Here is a 22,652-nt window from a genome sequence, read left to right as displayed (position 1 = left end):
GGGGGGAAAAAATTGTGAACAAACTTTCTCAAGTCACTCTGACATTACCAGTTTTTATGTCTGCACAATGGTTAATGCTTAGTTTTTGCCATATATACCCATTAGAGAGTTTGAATCCTGTAAGACTTTTGTCTGGCATTACCTTTTATATAACAATAACATTAAAATAAGTTTTGGTGTTTGTTGATTTTTTTTTTTTCATTTTAACATACTTTACAAATCTATGCCTTTTAAAATCAAGTATAAATCTCAGAAATACAGCTAATTGAGACCTATAAGAGTAATAAAAGGTGCTAGGAATTCTTAAATCCACATAATCAAGAACTTTTTTTGATTGGGCATAGAAAGGTAAGTTACACGTACATGAATTGTAAAAATAATTTGGCGAGGTCGATCAGACATGCTTTTTGTAAACTTAAGGCATCATTTGTCAAGACATTACTTTAATCTGAGACAGACTGCAGCATGGAAATTTTGGATTTTTATGCAAAGTTTTCATATCTAAGAACAATTGGGGGAGGGGGGGGGGGGTTATATACTGCCTGGTTCTTTTCCTATCAATACTGCTTCATTATCACACAAGTATATGCGATTAGCATGAACGAAAGCGACACGATATTCATTCTTATTTGTTCTACTTGGCCCTAAATATTGTCCATTCTAACACAGAGTCATAGAGATGCTTTAAAATAGTATCATGAGAAAAATATAGACTGACTGGACATGGAGACTCTCACATGGTATACCTCTTGTATAATGTAGATAGAACATTCTATCATTAACATCGAGATATACGTCATAGCCAGGAATGCACATTACATGTCAAACAAATAAATTAATTGTAACAGTATTCATAACAATTATCCTATGGACCTGGACCCTTTGATGAAGGCTTGCCCAAAGACACAGAATTTTTTTGGTCAGTTTTTGTATTTTTTTGATGAGCAGTGTAAAATATTAATTTTCACCTAAATTCCAGTAATTTAAAGGCCCCTGTACAGTATTTGGGTCTGAAACTTATCACATGTATGTGAACTTTATGCTTACAAAATTAGTCTTCAAAATTTTTACATGTATAGCAGATTGATATTTTAAAAAAGGGTATGTGTTACAAAAAGGCATCTATAACTGCAAAAACAGATTAGAATATGCATTGGAATCTACCATTAAAATAGATACTACATCAAACAATACGGCAGTGAAATTTTATATCTAAACAGAAAGACTGACAAAAATGAAAATAAATACACAGTGCAGATGGGCACAGTGATAAGAACAACTGAAAAGAAACTGCTGATCCTCAATACCACTAAGTATTGCAGAGTTCTACTCAGTGGCTTGTGCATAAAATATGACTTTATGAAATATCACTCTTAACAAATAGCACTCACTCCTTCATAGGAACCACTTCAAAATCTGCGCAAACAAAATGATTGATTGATATTGCAGTTAACTCCGACAGACTTTCAAAGTATTTTTTACATCACGTAAAACTAAACCAGTAAGGAGGCAGGATTTGACGAATGGGTATACGTGGAGTCCCTCCATAGGAAATCCACATTAAATTCGATGGCTCCGATTTACAGCAGATAACGCAACAATCGTAGTTACCACATACTGACAAATCCTACATCACTATGTTTACAGTCAAAACCTCCACACACTGCGAAAATGTAATTATGAGTATTCCGACAAGGCAATTTTTGGCGTTATAATAAAGATTTTTTGTGAAAAATAAATGTCAATATGAGAGATTACATATCTGTCTGATTCAGGAGATGCCTTCCCTTACTCTAGCAGGGTATATGCAAGGGATGCGGTGAATGGGTTCGACACTGAAGGCTCCCATTGTGTGTTGTAGGAACCTTATCTGATTGTATTATCAGCTGCTGATAGACAAATTGAAAACAGATAGAGGGAAATGCAGGAATATGGTCATTTCAGGCCAAATGCGCACTACTTTATCAAAGTTTCATTCAATGTTGTATTAAAATTTTAAGCATAAAATGTCAGGCATATCTGCACAAGAACCTCACAGCACTCCATCTTGCAGTAGATGTTTGTGTGACATTCAACCCCTTTTTTATCAACATAATTTAATAAGCCAGAACTGGTTTTTTTAAACACACTGGTCTGAATGGAAAAAGACTTGCTTGCATGTATTGATTCTTCATTTTCTTTAAAATTTGGTGTTTTTTTAACATTGAAATTTTGAATATCTTTTTTCAAAAAATGTCTCATTTTTAAAAATCATATACAAAATATATATTCATTTCAAACTGCTCTGATATTAAAGAGATGTATTCTGAATCAACTCAAAAATACATCATCAATTTTAAAATTGTAACCATTAACTAAGCAAGATCTACAAACTTATCTTGCATTGTAAATTGAAGATATATATACAATAACAATAATTTAAACAGAAAATGCATAGGAACTCCATTGCTTCCATTAGATTACTAATGGTTAAATAAAATTCAACTTCTATGCTTTAGCTCCTATAAAGAATGTCTAAAGAGTTATAATACTTCCTCAGGAATAAAATTTTAAGACACAGTCATCATCAAAGCTATCAAGCTTATGCCCAAGGCACATTTGAAAACAAAAATTAAAAATCCATATTGGCCTTCACTGCTTCAATTAATTCAGACATGCATTTTCAGATGCCCATTTTAATTATATATATACCTGAAAAACCACAAAACATGGTAGGTGGTTCTAATTATTTCTCCTTTAAAAAAAAAAATCTACATGTATCCAAGATGACTAAATTAAAATGATAACGAGATTGGTTAAAATTCAGCATTTATTCTCATCACAAGCATCAAAACGGAAGACAAGGTGGCAGAAATTGCTGGAAATTCTGACCTACTAGAAGAATGCTTCTCTGTCCTCAGAGCTGATTAATTAATTATTGCACAACATTTTTACAGTTATGCTTGGTGCATCTGTTCAGTCTATGTTTCAAGGGAGGTAAATCTCATTTAAAAACTAAATTTTGAAATCGCTTTGCTTTCAGACCTGATTCTTTTTAAGTGAATTAAATTAATGTATTTTTTTTAGGCTACAGCCATCAATATAATGGTTAGTATTGGTATACATCTATCTTATATATTCCCCCATCATCTGATTTTTATTTTTTTTAAAAAAAGTTTTATTCATTAAAAAAAACTATTTTCCTTCCAACCATCAACAAAAAAGAAATATCAATATCAACAACTAAGAAAATTGCGTCTCAATTAAAGTATACAAAAAACAAGAATGTACTTTAATGCTTATCAAACTTTATTCTTTCATATTTTGGTTTATTTTTAGCATACAATTCACCTCTATGGTAATTTAAAACAGCCTACACCTGCATGTAAAAAAAACAGGTGTAGATTAATTAAGGTTAGTTCTTGAGATGAATTTAGAGTTTACAATTTTCATATCTTGGATATTTTATCCTTCCCTGACACAATATTCCTTCATTCCAAATACTAACATCTACTATTCTTCTACATTTTAGATGTGAAGAATATGCAAGAATTTTAATTAAAAAGGGAAAAAAAAAATTATGAACTTTAGTTACCATGCACCGGCCAATGCCTTTTAGCAAACGACCACAACCAAAAATTAGGATACATCTGAGCATTATCAATTATGTTCTGGACATTAAGAAATATTGATTTCTGCTATTGATTCAATCACTTCTTTTTTGTAACTACTACCTGAAATCACAAGTTTTGGAGAATAAAATACAGGTAATTGATGACAAAAATTCCAAGAACTATTGATTCAATTACCCCAGTTGTAAAAGCTCAGTTATCTTATATACATATGAACTGGGAGATTTGAATTTCCTGGAAAACAGTTGTACAATCTGTTTATAATTATGTCTTTGCAATGGAGCACAACTTGAGCATATGACAGAACACTAAGCTTAAGGCACACCCTGCCAAACCATTATTGTGCAGTAATTGTTGCATATCACAAGACCTGCATCTTCAGCATTCTCCTTCTATGTTTTTGGCGTTACCCCCAGATTTTTACCTTCTCTTGCTACAGGCAAAGCAGTCAAGGTTCAGTATACCTGGTACTCTGGAGGTACACTGGAACTTTGCACAAAATCAAAATCTCAGCACCAACTGTACAGGTTTTATATCTATGTCTTTAATGCTTCATTTGCAACTGATCTATTCTGTATCAAAAACTGCAGTAAATCATTGTGATGTATTTCTTATGCAAGAGAAAAGGGGAAATTATTGCCAACATAATTCTAACAATTCTTAGAAAAATTGTCATTATGCCCTACTAAGGAGTTACCTTTAGTCTTCAATTATTAGATCATTTCATACATTCACATTGCTTCTGATTAGGCATAAATCAGTTTATGTAAGCGTCACAAGGAACTCATAGAAATCTTAATATCTGCACGTGCTTTTTCTGAATCCCACGAACCCTGAATAATCCTTCTCTGTCGGTTCATTTAAGGATGGATTCTCATCAGGTTTCTTAATTTAAGCATTCAAAGTACATCTGCATAAATGTAAAGATAAATTTTAAAAAGATCATAATTTTCTTTCCTCCTTGCAAATGTACAACTTGACAAAGAAATGGTAGACTGAATTAAAATCTAGTGGGCACCATTTGAAAGAACAGTGGTGTAGAAGATTTTATTCTTTGCTGCTCTTCAATTTTGCTACAAAATAAGGAATTTAAATTCTTTTTTTAAACGATCAAAGTTTCACAGGATTTTCTGAACTAAATGAAATTTATAATCAAGGACTGAAGTTTTAGGATACGTACATTAAATATAATTTTCCAAACAAACATACTCTTGTTGGAAATTTGGGTAAGCCATTATCTGTTCTAATTAAATTATTTGTTTCAATTTTATAGTATTACCTGATAAACCTCAAGTGTTAATATATACAGCATATAAAATTTTATATAAAAAGAAGTAGGTTTCTGTCACACAATTGACAACAATAAGTTTTCATGCTTTTGTCAAGAAAAAAATCATAATGACCTTGACCTGACCTTGCTAAAAAAAAAAAACCAGATTGTCAAATCTAATTGATATTAAAACTTTATAGATATTATTGCTTGTTCAATCTGTAAAAATTTCATTTTTTTTCAAATACAGTAAAGAATGAGTCATGCTTAGAAGGCACTTCACAAACATATTAATATAAACATAATATAAACATATTAATAAATCATATATAAATAAATATGTTTATAAATATAATATAAACATATACATAAATCATCACAATTTTTTTTTGTTGTTGTTGAAATTTTCTGCTACGGGATATTTGAAATTCTGATTTTCTACATTTCAGCTAATTTAGACCTCTTAAAAAAAAAAAAAAAAATAACAATCACAAATAATTAAAACTTTAAAAACCATTGAATTAAGATGGAGAATATTTTTAAAAGTTTAAAGTTACGTTTAAGTTGTTTGAAAGTTTTAAATATTTCTTCCCTTATATAGTAAAAATCAGAAGTAAATCTGATCAACATGCACAGGATTTTTCTCTTTTTTTCCAAGGATACTTCTTACTATTCCCTTTCAATTTCTTAATCACATGGGTACATATACTCTACTGAGTTGATGTACCCAATCCTTGTTACACTTTTCCCCACCATTGATAACTTGGTCTCCAACAACAAAACCCACGGACTGTTTTAAAAAAGCCTCATCAAGGATTTCATATGGAAACCCTCAGGAAAAATGGGGTTGGGTATGTTAGCATGGTACCTCAGTGGTAGCTAACAAACATAAGTACAACAGGAGGTTTCAGGTTCGAGTCCCAGTCTGGTCAACACTTTTCCCTGCCTGTCATGCAAGTACATTGTATCTAAACTAATATCTCCACTGACAAAAACACATGAAAGACCCCCAATTTCCTTTGCAGGGTGTTTGGCTAAAATATCAAACAATAATACAGTTTTGCCTATTTCAGATGTAAGTAATTTGTCAATTAGTGTAATCATTATATATTAGCTGTCCTATAACATGAACCCCTTACCCAGATAACATCAATCCAAACAATCATAATAGCAATTTGTCTGTTATAACTCTGCAAGAAAAGATTTCCCAAGACATATAATACATTTCACTAAATAATCAACCAACCTAGACCTATATGAGGTCATGAATTACTTAATTTTGGTGGACAAATTATTACATTTATATATAAAAAAAAATTTGCCTGCTTAACGACAGTAACAATTAGGTAATCAAAGATTATGAAGCTCACCTTGATGAATGTTATCAGTATAAGTAATTCAAATCTCACATCATATTTTTTTAAAGTTAGTGTGCATCCTGAAAACAATATTCATGCAAGTTCTGTGTAAGTAGGTCTTATAGTTTGTTGGGAATTGACCTGTTCCAAAAACTTTAACATGGTCACTTATCAAGAAAATCTTTCATTTCCTACATCTGAAGCAAGTCTGGAATTGTCCATCCTTAGATGCACCATCTATGCAAGTTAAATCATAACAGACCATATAATTATAGAACTACTCGAAACATAATGCCATAGTTACTCATTTGGAAAAAGTAGGTCAGATCCAGCATCCGAAGCAAGTCTGGTAGTGTCCATCCCTAGATGCATCATCCATGCAAGTTTGGTCCAGGTAGGGCTTATAGTTACTTGGGAATGGACTTGCTCCTAAAATTTTAACCAGGACGCCAACGCTAACGCCGACGGTATAGCATAAGCTCATCTCGACTTCGTCGAGGTGAGCTAAAAATGATTTTTTTTTAATAATGATGCATTTTAATAGATGACCAACTTAGCCCCCATCATGGGGGGTTCAGGAGGTTACAATGAATTTCTCAATTTCGTTTATTAGAGTAAGTGTAAAAAAGTTCTGTAGAGATAATGCATTTTAAATACATGTCCAACTTCGCTCAACCCTGGGGTCTGTACCCTAGCTGTAGTAAGGTGTGATAGAGAGTTATTGTTCTTCAAAATCTTGTTGTTTGCCTGCAGTGTTCAAAGAGAATTCAAATAAGATTTTCAGGATGGATTCATTTCATTATTAATATAACCCTACCCTTCAGGTCCCATTGAGGTCGGATTCACGAAAGAGCAATACAAAATTGTTCAGCTATTTAGAAAAGGAGCTGAAAATGTCCCAGAAATTCTAACAGAAGACAATTAATGCATATAATGATGTACATTTCCATGATGATGGACAGGAATAGATAAGTAAACACCTGAGTGACTTAGGTGATCTAAAACTATAAATTAAAATGATTAACATACATTTTGTGCATTCCCAGAAAACGATCAACTTCAAACCGAATCAACTTTCAAAAAGAAAATAGAAAAACTATAAAATATTTTTAAACTTACATGGTACACCCTTGCAGAACATTCCACGATGATTGTAAGCTATTCTGGGAAGACCATATGACCATATTTCTTCCATGTATGCAGATAACTTTATTTTTGTTCTAAACATTTGCTACTCTGTTGAATTTTTTTTTCAAAATTTCAATTTTGATTATAATAACAACATTTTAAAGGTCAGCCTAGAGAAATCTGACATTTAGAAGTTGCATAAGGCCTATTCCCTTCTTATCTTGTCAATTTAGTAATCTGCCTGCATTGTAAAAGTGCGAAAATGCACTGCCTGACAAATCCTTACGAATAATAATGTATGATCTGGCATTATAAACCTGACACATTCAATCTTCTCAATTTAATAACCAACAAGTTTCCTTCAAGCTTCCTTTCTGGAGTGTGTATTCACTTTTTCAATTTAAAAAAAAATCCTATATTTAATCCTTCTTCTTTTTAACCAAAAAAAAAAAAAGAATTGCAACTATTCAAACAAATTAATTCCAATCAAGTGAAAATTAATACATTTAACCTCATGAATGTGCAAACTGTTAAATCGTGACTAGTAAATTTGAGTTCTATATCACATTCTAAACTAATCAATGGCTAAGTCAAAGCCCATTTTATCTTTCATCATCATTTTTGTAAATGATCAGTTTTGAAAAAAATCAGAAAGAGAGCCAATCACGAAGATGTAACATGACCAGCAGTTTAAATGTGACAGTCCATCTTCGTAAATAGCTATTGAATTCTGTTAATCTGGTTCTCATGCGGTGATGACAAACAATATTTTTCCAATGTCTATATAGGATTTTGTCCACTGCTGTGTCATCACCTCCACTGATTGGTCAGTGGTTAGAAAAGGGTGTGGTTTTGTCTGAGACCACGGAATGTCAGTGGCTGTTTTCCTGATTGGAGACACACTATTGACATTAAGTGCTTTGACTCCCCTTCTATTATGGATGTGACAGCATTACTTGCCATAAAACCTTGTCTCCATACTTTTATAGCTCAGTCAATAAATGAACTCTGTTGACAAACAAAGCCAGACAAATCAGTTAGATAAAACAGCCTTCCATTTGATAGAAAACGGTTCAAATACCAATATATCATTTTTCAAAATTTTTTTAAAAAAAAAAAAGAAAACTATTTCTGCCAATATTTTTAGTAATACAGAGCTGGCATATTCATCTTACACTAATTCAGCAGTAATAAATAGAATGTAACGTTTTTGTCTAGTTTTTATGGTTTAATTACAATTTTCTATTTTTTAATCTTCTTTGAAGATGACAGCATTATGGAGGATAACCTAAATACAATTGTCACACTTACAATTTGGCCTGTATCTTGTGGTTTATTCATATTTGGTTTTATCACATAAAACATCTGATTTTGACATTAATAACTCCCTGTAACAATCGCTACCTCGCTGGTTTACTGTCATTTCAGGAATTATTTACCTAAGCCCCTCATATCTCTTTGTCGATCACATTTACACATACCAAAGCAACAAAGAAAATGAGAAAAATTGAGACAAATTGTTACAAATCTTTTTATCAAGTTAGGTATTTCATATTTCAATCTCCGATTTTCATTGACAACAATGAAAGCATTCAATTTCAATTTATGGAGATTTAAATGCCTAATTGTGACAATCTATACACCTTACAATGTCAAATTAGTGTAAAACAATGCACTAATACAATAAAGAGAAACCAATTTTCGGATGGATTTCATTCATCACGTCTCCTTATTCTGTCATTATTTCCTCCTATTTCAGCCTCAACATACCATAAATCGGGGGAAAAGGAAACCATTAATGAATACTAATATAATCAAGTATGTAGTTGACTAATTACAAATATATATAGATATGTATATACACTCAGGTAACCAAAAATATAGGCACTCGGAAAAATTCTGATGATACGCATGCATTATTAGTCACTTGAATAGTTAATTTATTTCACGTTCATTCAGGTGATACAATTGGCACATAAATAATGCATTTTACCTATCGGAACAGATCTGTAAGGTGTATGAGGTCATTAAATATCAAGTAATTAAGATCTGTTCTTTACTTTTCTTTCTTTTTCGTTTTGTGTCAAAATAATTTTTATAAAAATATTAATTCATTCTTGTATTTTCATCCACAAGACAATTAAACTCCTGTGAACTACTATGAGTCAAAGGTCAGAAATAAATATTTTTGGTCCATTTAAAATAAAAAACTATATTAATACACACACAAAAAGAATCTAAAAATAAATAATCTACGAGTCTGACAAGGGATTAAAACTCATCCCTGGAATTGGACAATTATAATACCCATTTGCCAAAGTTTAAATTCATTTTCAATCCTTACAAGATCAATAAAAATATGGAATCCTTTAGTTTGTCTTTATAAATATATATTCTTATTTCAATTATAAATGCAGACCTATAAGGACAGAGCTCCAATTTTATATTTATTTATGATTTTTATTTAAATCAATTCAAATTCGATATATATAATTACCACAGACAGAATACACATTATTGTGAAATGTTGTTTTTTTTTTAAAATAGTAACTTACAAAGAAATCCTTTTTAAAAAAATTACTTGTGTGTACATGATGTTAATGTCACTTCTCAACAATATCAAATCTATAGAGACGTACACAAAAATGTGAATACATACATGTATCAAATACCATTACAACTATTGCTTGTAAATGTATAACATTATAGACAGGAGTGCTTTAAACCTGGGACTATAGTCCTATCTGAAACAATGACCAAGTACAGATTCCTTGAACTTAAAAAGTCGATCACTGCAGTGTTTTTTCTTTGTCCATCTGCAGTGACATATGCATACACATCAATGCACTGGGTTTTTTTATATACCAAATTTTATTTTAAAATCATTAATATGCAATACATGTATTTTTTAAACATCTTTTAGACTCAAGCAGTTTTCTTTAAAAACCCACTTTTCTGACATTTTATTTATTTATTTATTAATTACTGTAAAATTACTTATTTTCATCAGGTCAAACTTTCATGGTTTGAGGAAAAATTATTTGTTCGTGAAGATTAAATTTCATAGTTAAAGGAGAATCATCATACTGCAGAATGGAATTTTAACATTTTGTGGGGAATATGAATTTGTGGGTCTACTCATACCATGAAAACAACAAAATTTCAACCCCCATGAAAATTAATTTTACGGTATCATTATATTCATGAAATATTATCATCATTAATCTATATAATTTTTTTTTCATGAATTCCTTGCAAAATGCTGAACTTTGCCATTTAAGAGACATTATAGTTTTACTGGTGTTCAAAGTTTGCATGTAAGAAGTGATAATTGGGTTTATAATTTAGTCAGATAGAACAATTACATTGGTAGAGCCCTCTCTCATTTTCACTGTCATCTGCAGATTGCTTAAAATCGTTCTATGACCTACACTGCCTCCTACAATCAGTGCCGGAAGCTCTTTTCCTTTGATTATGATATTACAAGTATCAAGATTTGAAGGTCATCATTTCATTATCAGATGAAAACGTAACTCTGAAATTGCCATAAATAGTGTGTAACTGATTTGCCCCATTAGATTTTGTGTCACAATGTCAGCTGTACCCCATGATTTCCAGCTGCATCAAACAAACAGCTACATTTCCATTGAATTGAAAATAATTTTACTTCCATATCTCAATCTGTTTTATAAAAAATATTTTTCTTTCAATTAAGGTCTAACTGTATTTCAAATTTATTGCATCAGTATCCAGGTTTCCTTGAAAGTCACAAAATGTAATAAAGGTTTAGTATTTCTGTCAGCTCAAATAAAAATTTATTAAGAAAGAAAAAAAAACATACGAAAAACAAAATATTGTTTACAAAACATAGCTTGAAAATACAGGCATTTCAATAATTTCAAAGTGAAGAGGTAATCCATTTGAAGAGGCTGTTTGAGAATTAATTCCGACAGTTTATTATGCCAATAAGGAAATTTGATGCACAACGAATTCCGATCATTGAAATGGTGAAAAATTGTCTCCTGCTGATCGCTATTGAAAGCCCTGAAAGTATATCTGCACATCCTCCTCTGTTTACAGAATTTATTTCATGTTTCTATACACGTGTAACAAAGGATATAAACAGAATCTCTCAGATAATCAAACCAAATAAGGATTAAGAATGTTCTTCTTAATTTAATCTTATTACTCAGATCAGTATAGATTAATTTGTATGATAATCTTAATAAAGTTAACTGCTATTTTTTTCCCTACCAAAATTTGTTATGGGGGTTATTAATGCATATTCATATTTTCACAAAAAGGCTACTTCCTATGGAAAAACATATATGGAAACATTTTTTTTTCTACAGTCTCATGAATCATTTTTTCAATAAGAGTATTTTCACAAATTCACCATACTTTCATTATAAATTTCACTCAATTTTACTTCTGGTTCCCCTATCGACCTGCCTTTTCAGAAGACCCTATTAATTGCATGTACATATTTGAACTGGAAAATCATATTAACTGTTTTTTTCCCCTGACTACTAAATAATGTTACTCTTCAAAAACAAGATTTATATATTCATTTCAAAATGAAAACTAATTTTTATAACTCACAATATTCCACAGATCAATATACAGATTAAAATTAAAGTTCTAGCTGATTCAATATTTGTCATTATATATATGTTAGAGTAAATATCCAATTAAGTAAGCCAGGCTATTATTGCGATATCTTATGCACAAGGTTATCCAATACACTCATGCAAGTTTAATGTATATATAATAAATGTAAAGTGCAAATGCTTCCCTTTGAAAGGCAGTAATTGAGTTAATAATTGATTTTATTTGAATAATTGTCAATTAATGCAAATCATGACTCTATAACTTCATTCATAATGACAAGTTCATGTCCTTGAGATTTTTTGAAAAATACAAAATACTTGAAGAAAAATTATGAACAAACCAGTAATAATTTACTTCCCATAAAATCTATGTACTTGTGAAACCCAAGTTCACAACTCGTTGACATTTTTACAGTTCAAACTGGTTCACTTTTCTTATGATTTGGCAAGAACTAAATACACCTCTAATGCTATTTTCTGAAGTGTATAGCATGTACTTGAATTTTGCAATAAAAATACTGCATGGCACCTTTAATAGAAAAATCAAGTCAAACTATAACAAAAACAAGTCCATTGAACTTATCAAGTATATTCATGAAAATTTCCATTCCAAAACATTTAATAATTTTTCATTAGTACAGAAGAAGTTGTGAAATAAAACTTAAAAATGTTATAATGTGTAGCATGTATTTGAATTATCTCAGTCACAGAACCAGTGACCTGTGGAATTGTGGGAGATTGTAAAGGATGCTGGGAAATTACAGAATGCTGCTGATAAGGATGTTGTCTGAAGGGGAGAGCAGTTGTTCATCTTGCTCAAGCCCTGACAACTCTATACAGCAAGGCATGCTGGAATGGTGTAAACCTACTAGTCTTATCTACTCTAATGTCTGCTCTAAACACAAATTACTGCAACCTTGTCTGCAGTCAAATTTCAAACTAAAAAAAATTGTGTTAACATATTTATAAATTAAATCTTATAAATGAAATTTTAAACAAAAATTGGAGAAATAAAGTTGTTAACATTTAATATGAACCAAAAAAAAAAGATAAAAGCATGAAGATTCAATCATCATTACCCTTTTGTTAAATTCTTAAAGTCAAGAGGTGCAAGAAGTTAGAATGTTTCACCCCCTCACAGCATTGTAATAAGATAATAGAGTGCTGCAATGACAAGGCAACAAACAAGGAACATGATTCTGTATAAAGCTGCAACACAGTAAGACTATATCTACCCGCTGTTAGTAGAAAGCTCTCCTGTAATTGGTACACCTTAGACAGATGTTCACTGCCAAAAAACACCTGTTGATTATCCAGGTAAAAAAAAAATCTGACGGATTTAAAACACCCTTCACACTACTCAGAAATCACAGACAAAACCACACCAATTAAAGAAAACAAATTCTCCAGAGATCAACTTTCAAATCCCTTAGCTTTTCTTATGTGGTGTCTAGTTCCAATAATGACTGCATTGATTTCTGACCACCACCCCAATATATTACCTCACAAAATCTTTACAAGGAAGAAAATCATACTTCACACCATCTCACATTAAATATTCACCCTATAAAAATGTCTATATCGTTTAACATACAATATGTTCCAATACCATTTCTTTATACAGTAAATCTTTAAACTGAATTTCATTCCAATGTCTCAAGATACACTTATATTCCACAATACCAAAAATTAAATTTTATTCAATGGATGATCGTGAGTTTATACTAATACAAGAGGCCCAAGGGCCTTAACGGTCACCTGAGTACAACACAACAATTTACAGAATCCATAGAGTATAAAATGAACTGAAAGGTGAAGCTTTGTTGCCCAAAAGCAAGAAAAATAGGGTGATCAGGATCAAAAAAGTAATGAGTCTACCATTCATTTACAGTTCATAAATTAGGTTCTAATATGTTCCCCATTTAACACTATCACCATACAGTAAATTAAACAAACTATCAGTGCTTCTATACTATCTTAATTCCTTGTTGAAATCTTTTACATTGGCCTCTCTTGGTCTTTGATGAACATTTAATAAGACAAGTTATTTTTGTCTCATTTTTATTTTTCTATTACTTACAAGTCTACTTGATCATTAAAACTACGAAAGTACTTTTTCTATTATACAATAAAAATTCTTGCATAATTCTCTTATTCTATTAACTTTTCAAGTACATTATTTACAGTGATTAATTATCAAAAGTAAATGGCAAAGGGGAATAACTCCTCTCAGTAGATTACAAATTAATAGAGCCCTAGCTGGACTAGAACACTTGACCAAATGGTCCAGATGTTCAAAAATCTGGTAAAAATACCCTTCCTTATTAAAACTTTTACTCTTTTTGCCTCTGATATGCCCAGGTGCAGAGAAGATTTTTAAAGAAATAATGCATTTTTACTACAGATTCATCATATTATCAATAGAGCCCCCCCCCCCCCTCCCCATCAAGAAACACCAGAGCCTCTCACCCTGGGACCAGAAGTTTGCTCATCATAAGTGATCACTTTGTTTATCTGCTTAACACTAAGGAGCAGACAAGATTATTTAATAGGATTAATGCATTTTCACTATATTATCAAGAGCCCTATAATCCTCACACCAGCACATCTGACCCAGGGGTCATGCAATTCACTACTCTGGAAGAAGCACTCTTGCTCATCATAACTATACACTTAGCTTCTTTGCTTTCTAACCAGAAGCAGAAAAGGATATTTTCAGAGAAATTTTGCTTTTTCACTATATAATCATTAGAGCCCCCCCCCCCCCCTTTTCACCAGAACCCTTGAACCTGGGGCCATGAAATTCTCAATTTTGGAAGAGGCATGCATATCATAACAATGTACTAATAATAGTTTGTGTAAATAATACCCAGGGGCAGAGAAGACGGTTTTTAAAGAAATAATTCACCTTCACTATAGGATATATATGGCCCCACCCTAGCACCAGAACCCCTGTCCCTGGGGCCAAGAATATCACAATTTTGGAAGAGGCATCCTTGCTTATCATAACAATGTACTTAATTTGTTTAAATAATACCCAGGAGCAGAGAAGAAGATTTTTAAAGCATTAATGCATTTTCACTATATAATAAATAGAGCCCCACCCTAGCACCAGAACCCTGACCCTGGGGCCATGAATTTCACAATTTTGGAAGAGGCATCCTTGCTTATCATAACTATGTATTTAATTTGTTTAAATAATACCCAGGAGTAGAGAAGAAGATTTTCAAAGAAATAATGCACTTTCACTATATGATCTATATAACCCCATCCTAGCACCAGAACCCCTGACCCTGGGGCTATGAATTTCAAAATTTTGGTAGAGTCACTCTTGCTTATCATAACTATGTATTCAATTTGTTTAAATAATACCCAGGAGTAGAGAAGAAGATTTTCAAAGAAACAATGCACTTTCACTATATGATCTATATAACACCGCCCTAGCACCAGAACCCCTGACCCTTTGGCCATGAATTTCACAATTTTGGTAGAGTCACTCTTGCTTATCATAACTATATATTTAATTTGTTTAAATAATACCCAGGAGTAGAGAAGAAGATTTTCAAAGAAACAATGCACTTTCACTATATGATCTATATAGCCCCACCCTAGCACCAGAACCCCTGACCCTGGGGCCATGAATTTCAAAATTTTGGTAGAGGGCTCAATGCTTATTACAATCATGTCAACAGTTTGACTGCTTGATGTCCAGGAGTAAAGAAGAAGATTTTTAAAGATTGCATTAATTTTGGTGGTTTTAGCCCCACCCCTCAGGCCCCAGGGGGGCAGGGACCATGAATTTTACAATTTTTGTCCCCCCCTTCACCCATAGATGCTATATGCCAAAATTGGTTGAAATTGGTTGAGCGGTTTCAGAGAAGAAGCTGAAAATGTTTAAATGTTAACGCAAAACAACGGACAAAAACGGATAGCAATAGGTCACCTGAGTGATTCAGGTGACCTCAAAACAAAAAATTCACAAAAAAAAAAAAAATCTGAATAAAAAAATATCATTCACTTTGTGAATGCACTACTGTTATCTATATATGCACAAAAAATTCCATTATATGTATAATTAGCCCCTTCATGGTAACTGCAGTACTACTCTTTTGCAGGGCAAAAAAATGTTTGGTGAAGTTTTTAATGACAGATAATCAAATGTTTTCAATATTTAATAATTACTTTTACGTCATATTTCACCAAATTATATCATTTTGCCCTGCAAAAGAGCAGTACCGCAGTTACCCTGAAACAGTCTATTATGATATCTGTGGAAATTAATGTTAATATCTAACTGTAAAAATATCAAACTACATATATCATTTCTAGATTTAAAAACAAATATTAAACAGACACAAAAAAATCCTAATTTTTATTCTTTTTTTATTAATATTAAGCCAACTCATGTGTCCTTGTGGTTTACTGCTGCTACAGGTAGCATTACATAGACTTGGCTAAGAATTGTTTGGGGCACCTGCAGCTAGTGTAGACTTATCTATAGAAGATAAGTTAATGAGCACATGCCTCACCAGGTGGACAACCAGCGTGGATTGGAGGCAGAAATAAAGGGATCTGCTTCATTTCCATTGACAGAGATCAAAATCCAAGGATTTCCATTTGATTGGGATTTCCATAACGACAACAAAAAAAACCAGAATTTCCAGAGATCTAACTACATGTAGAAAATGGACAGTCAAACAGGGTCCCGCAGTGTCCTTACATGAGTAATCTTGAACAAATTGAACCCGTGCATATCTTTAAGTGCCTTTTCCAAACATAAACCACAAAAAGTCACAAAGTGTTCCATGTAATTGGCATGTCATTCATTAATCTCAAGCTTCACCCAGTTAATCAAGTATAAAACAAAAATATGTATCTTTAACAAATTTCTTTCAATGCAAATAATATATGTAAACGTATTACATTCGGCTGTGTATTCTTTATAGCGCCTTTGGCAGAAAGAAACTTCCGCTAATTCAAGTACAATGCTAAATGTCTTGCACATATATACATAAATAAGAACATTGAGAAATTATGCGCTAAATCAAATCTACGCTAACTTGTTCAAAAATCAATTTCCGCCAAATATCGTACAAGCTAAATATAATACATTTACAGTATGTCGATGGAGTCTTCATTGACAGACAATTAGATCAGGCTGTCAAGCACTCTTGGACAAAAATTAGGGTGAATTTTAGGGCTAAAACTAAGCATTTTATAATTATAAATTTGGGCAGATTTAGAGATTTAATTGGCTATATTTTCTCAAAATTAACAATAAATAAACTCAAAAAAAAATTATTCTGCAGGACAGTACTGACATTGGTCAAATACCTTTCACTGCATAATCTAAGTACATTTTGAATGAAATTGAATGCATTTTTAAAACTGCTAGAGTATAATATATATTCAGAGAGAGAGAGAGAGAGAGAGAGAGAGAGAGAATGAATTTAATAGATACCCAAGTTATATGTTATAAAGTATAACCTGGGTTTGGACAGTTTATGCATTATAAATCATGAAGCGGTCTATAAAAAAGTGTAAACTGTTCTAACCAAGGCTGGCTAAGAATTGAAGTATAACTTGGGTAGTTATTAAATTTATTCCTTATAATTTAATTTTCTATCATTAAGTGTTAAAAAAAAAGAAGACAATTTTCCTTTCAAAAAGGCCTTCAAATTCTTCAAATTTTAGATCTAACGTCAAGCTGATTGATACGTTTTTGACGCAAGTCATTATTACGTAGGCAACGTTATATGTTATAGACGAATTTTTCTATCCAATCAAATTGTGTGTTACAACCAGAATTAAATTATATATATATTTATATAGGAATTAACATGAAAAATAAGGGCTTTTATTCCCCTGTAATTAAAGATTTGGGGTGTATAGTTTTTGCCCAGTCTGTCCATCTGTCTGTTTGTCCGCAAAACTTTATAACTTTTGATTGGCTGAAGCTATAGGGCATTTATTTTCTTATGACAAGGTCTTCACCTGCATACCATTAACTTTGACCCCTTGACCTTTACCTTGGAATATGACCCACTTTTAGAAAATATTAACCTTGACCATAACTTTATAATGGTTGGTGCTTGGGCTTTCATATTTACCAGTTATATCCATGGACACAGGTCCCTTCTTTCGGTAAAAACATTTTTGATCTCTTGACCTTGGAGTTTGAATTGCATTTGAGAAACTTTATCCTTTGCCATAAGCTGCCATCCGGGGGCATCAGTGTTTCACAAACACATCTTGTTTCTCCCTTAAATTCAACATCCTTTTCCCGTTATCGATGATTCGGGGGTATATAGTATTTGCCCAAATTGCCCTGTTGTCCCAAAAAGCGTAGTTTTATATCAATTGGTGTCATAAATTAAAGAAACTTTAAATATAAACAATCAATAATTAATCAATCTATTTCAAAAAATTGAGGAAAAGCAAATGAACCCTATTTGAATGAAACATTTCACTGTTTGGTGTAAAAAGATGGCACATTACCCAAAAATTGCAATTTAAAATTGGTATACAGTATTTCAAACTTTATGAAAAAGTATTTACTATGCAGAATTTGGGGATAGAAATAGACATAAAATATGATATTGTTAACTACCTTTCTTCCAAATTATTGTATAATCTTCAATTAGTATGAATTTTTTAAACGTTTTGTATGCACCAGTTTCAACACCTGACTTGTTGAAAAATGGCAGCCGAGTTAATATAGGCAGTGCACTGGACTGTGATCAAATTGTTCTGAACTTGAATTTAGTCCTAAAACTAGAGATACTGTGAGCACTGAGCTTACCCCTGCTCCCATATGAGTAAAATGGCAATTAAAGTCCATGTTTTGCAATGGGAAAACCCAAATATCTGTCCAATCAGAACATAAAATAACAGATGCACAATGGCACAATGTAACAAAGATTCTGTGAGAAATTTTATCTATTAGTATAGGAGGAGTTGCAGACAAGAGATGGGTACCCCGACTATTATAGAAAGAATGGAAGTGTCCAGGTTTTACTATGGGAAACCCCAAATATCTCTCTGATCAAAACAAAACATAGAAATTGCACAATGGCACTAAGTTTTTAAAATTCTGTGGAAGTTTCATTAAATTTTATTCAGTGGTATAGGAGGAGTTATGGATATGAGATGGGTACCCAAACCCCCTATGTTATACAAAGAACGACAGTGTCCATGTTCGATTATGGGAAACCCCAAATATCTGTCCAATGGAGAAATAAAATAGGTGCACAATACCACTATAAATAATAGAGATTCTGTGGAAGTCTCGTTAAATTTTATTCAGTGATATAGGAGGAGTTGCAGATCAGAGATGGGTATCCCCAAGTGCAATAGGCGAATGGATGGATGGAATCCCCCATCACTGTATACTCCTGCTTTTCAAGTGGGGGATATCATAAATACACTTGCATTGGATCAACCTGACATTACATAAGAGCACAATAGATATATATTTACATCCACTGAATATTATCTCCTTTATTTCTTATGAAAACCACAGTCATTTATCAATACGTTAACACCACTAACCAAGCCATCTGAGTGTATAGATTTTTTGAGCAGTGGCTCTTCCTTCAATGAAACATACAATGATGTACTTATAAATAATACAATATTTAATGTACTTATTAACATATTTTATGTGATTTCTTTATTTAGACATAAATATAAACAATAAAATGTCTTACTTTGTTTGTATGGGAATGATCATGAATGTTGCAGCTATGGCAGAAAAAATTACATAACCCCTGTGAGCCAGTTATTTTTTCTGCAACAGCTGCAACATTAATTCTCATACTTGGAGCAACCAAAGAAAGCATTTTATTGTTTAAATTTCCCCAAACCAATAATATGATTACTTATCTTATTTATTAAATTTTTTTTTGGTTATTTCCAATAAATTTTTAATTATATTACCGGTAAATACGTTAGCAATTTAAAAAGAAAATCAAATGTCACAATTTTTTTCCTATAAAATCATATGACATATCAATGAGTTTAATAACTCTAACATTCATGAAAAATAATTTATGTATTAAACAGTAAAGACTTGTTAATTTCAACTATCATCAGTCTAAATGGCTGAATTTTTTTTCAGTCTAAAAAAGTCACCAGTACCAGTGGCAGATTTAAGGGGGGGGGGGGGGGGAGCCCCCCTAAAATAGTCAAAGTTAGCATTAATCATAGTTTCATCAGGAAAATGTAAAAATATTTACTCGGTAGACCTCATTTTTACCCTAAAAAATCAGTAGAATCAAGGAGCTTCCGGGGGCTTTGCCCCCCTGGGCCCCCACCGGGGCTTCGCCCTGGACCCACTGGGGGCCTCAAGGTGGCCCCCCGACCCCCTGCCTACTTTTTGCGCCCCCCCCCCAACTTCAATTCCTGGATCCGCGCCTGCATGAGTACATGTACAAGCTCTGCAGTGATATTTAGCAAACATGTTTTTTTGAATTCCCTAATTTTTAATTTTCCTTTTCTAATAGAACATGCAATTGTGTCATTAGGTAATAACTGTATCTGCAATGGTCATTAAATGGCTTATCCAGAACAAAACATAATAGATTATGCATGATGAAATAATTAATTCCGTTGAACTTTTCATAAAACATGAAAAATAATCCAATTCGTGTACAACAAGGAATAATTTTCCTGTGATCTCTTGCTACCTGGATGTGTATCTCCTAAATCATATGCTTAATTTATTCTTATTATGATGACTGAGGACATACAACTGCATAAATATTTCATTCAAAATATCTCATTCAAGGTCAAGGTTAATATGGCAATGGAAATCAAAAACCGCAGTTTGGTAAAATCAAGAGGAACCGGGCTCGTCTTAGAATATAGGGCCCACAAAATTAACATGTGCATGTTTTATGCATATGAAGATGTACTTTCAGCCATTAATTTGACTATGTAATGATTTTGATGGATATTATAGTGACAAGCATGTGAAGACATTTATATTTTATTTAAAAACCAAAAATAAATAATTTTGACCTTCTTAAACAATGTCAATGGGACACTACTATGTGGCGACACAAACCTAAGATATAAATTTCCAAGTATGAAAAAAGAAAACAAATTATTCAATTCCAGCAAAAATGCTTTTAAAAGGGTCCTGCAGTAATATATGTTATCACAGACCAAAAAAAAATATTATTCAGAATGAAAAGTCATATCTCACAGTATTGGAATAACTTTTTACCTGTGTAAATTATATATGGAAAAACAAAAAAACCCGTACTATTACATTGTTTTCTCATTTGTCAACCTGAATATTATATTGAGAATTCTATATCATACATAATAAAATTTTAAATTGACCAAAATCTGACATCCAATCCTGTCTGTGTAATAATTAAGTTTCACGAAGAAAAGAGTACTGAAATCCGAGAAATGCATGGTGAGGAGAAAACCTGCAGGGACTTGCTGCAGTGTCGGGTATTTTTGTGCCTATGATGTTGGCAGACTTTATGTGAAATAAATGAAGTGAAAATGACCCCACCACCTCGCAATAACAACTGAAAGCCAAGCAGTCCTCTGCCTACAGAATCTTTGTTTGAAATATGTATACGTATTACACTTTGCATTTTAATTTGCTATATTCTGTATAACGATGCCTAGATACAAACACATTTTATGTAATTTATTTCTTGTATTTCTATCCAAAGCCATTTTAGGTATAAATCAAGCTTTCTAAGGTGTTTGGAAATGAGAAATGTGCATCTATCTGCAAACTAGAAATTCATGCCAACAAACAATGTTCTCAATACCAAGTATTAACAGTAAGCATAAATACACACACACACAAACACACAATGCCAGACATATGTGACTGAATTAAAAAGAATATAAGAGTACGTGCTATAATATAAAGAGAAGTGAAATTTGCTCTTTAAAATTTAAATGCCTTCAATGAAGTAAACAACACCTTCTTCTGGCAAATCATGAAAAGTCAAATTAACACCTTAAAAACACTTACATGTATCAATTTATCATTCACTTAATGTAACTTTTGATTTGATTTGATAACTGCAATAAATCAAATTTGAACTTATTTTGTTTTACAATTAAGAGCAGTGATGATCTTTTCAATAGAAATGAAATGAAGTTTTATAAATGTACCATACATTTTTTGAAATGGTCTGATTTTATTAAAAAAAATTTTTTAACTTTCAATGTTAACATAAAACAAAACGCTGTGCCTACATAACAGTTGTCTTAAAAGTATGAAGCTAAAATATTCTGTCACATACATAAGAATTCAATCCCTAAAAATGTACATGTGCAACCAATTACAGACCCTGCTAACTCATTTTAAGGCATACCTTACATTAATATCGATGTTTTAAAAAAAAAAGTCCTATGCATTCTTTGCCAACTAACAGAAAAATATGCCAAACTCCCAAGTATTTTCTGGTATATATATGTTACACAAATATTTTGTTCTGTCTATGTTTTGAATTAACTTCATTAAATTACAAAACTGTTTCACACTCCTGAATTTGTTGCAGTGGTTAACACCAATTAAGTAAAATTCAAAACTAAATAATCTTGTCCATTGCAGTTCCATACTGTGAAACAGACTTAATTATTCAGATAATATTTCAGTTTTAAACTCGAAGATTCCCTCTCCATTGCCAGTTTAAAC

The 22,652-nt window shown here is 32.0% G+C and overlaps 1 protein-coding gene across 3 annotated transcripts in view; it reads right to left on the bottom strand.

The window, feature by feature from the left end:
• LOC133172261 (zinc finger protein 135-like) overlaps nucleotides 1-22,652 on the bottom strand; it is a 110,350-nt gene that overhangs the window by 79,114 nt on the left and 8,584 nt on the right. The window contains exon 1 of one of the 3 annotated variants that reach the window (XM_061307111.1): nucleotides 1,392-1,691. The exons of the other annotated variants lie outside the window; for them this stretch is intronic. Within the exon in view, the coding sequence (XP_061163095.1) occupies nucleotides 1,392-1,399 (8 nt within the window). The 5' untranslated portion in view covers nucleotides 1,400-1,691. Of the gene's footprint in view, nucleotides 1-1,391; nucleotides 1,692-22,652 lie in introns of those variants that run through there. 3 annotated transcript variants of the gene reach the window in all.

Source organism: Saccostrea echinata, unplaced genomic scaffold (genome assembly GCF_033153115.1).
Source record: "Saccostrea echinata isolate AGI-Se365-2 ecotype Australia unplaced genomic scaffold, CSIRO_AGI_Sech_v1 ptg000054l, whole genome shotgun sequence".
Lineage (NCBI taxonomy): Eukaryota > Metazoa > Mollusca > Bivalvia > Ostreida > Ostreidae > Saccostrea > Saccostrea echinata.
Note: the sequence above shows the minus strand (reverse complement) of the source record. Positions and strands in the feature narration are given on the sequence as shown.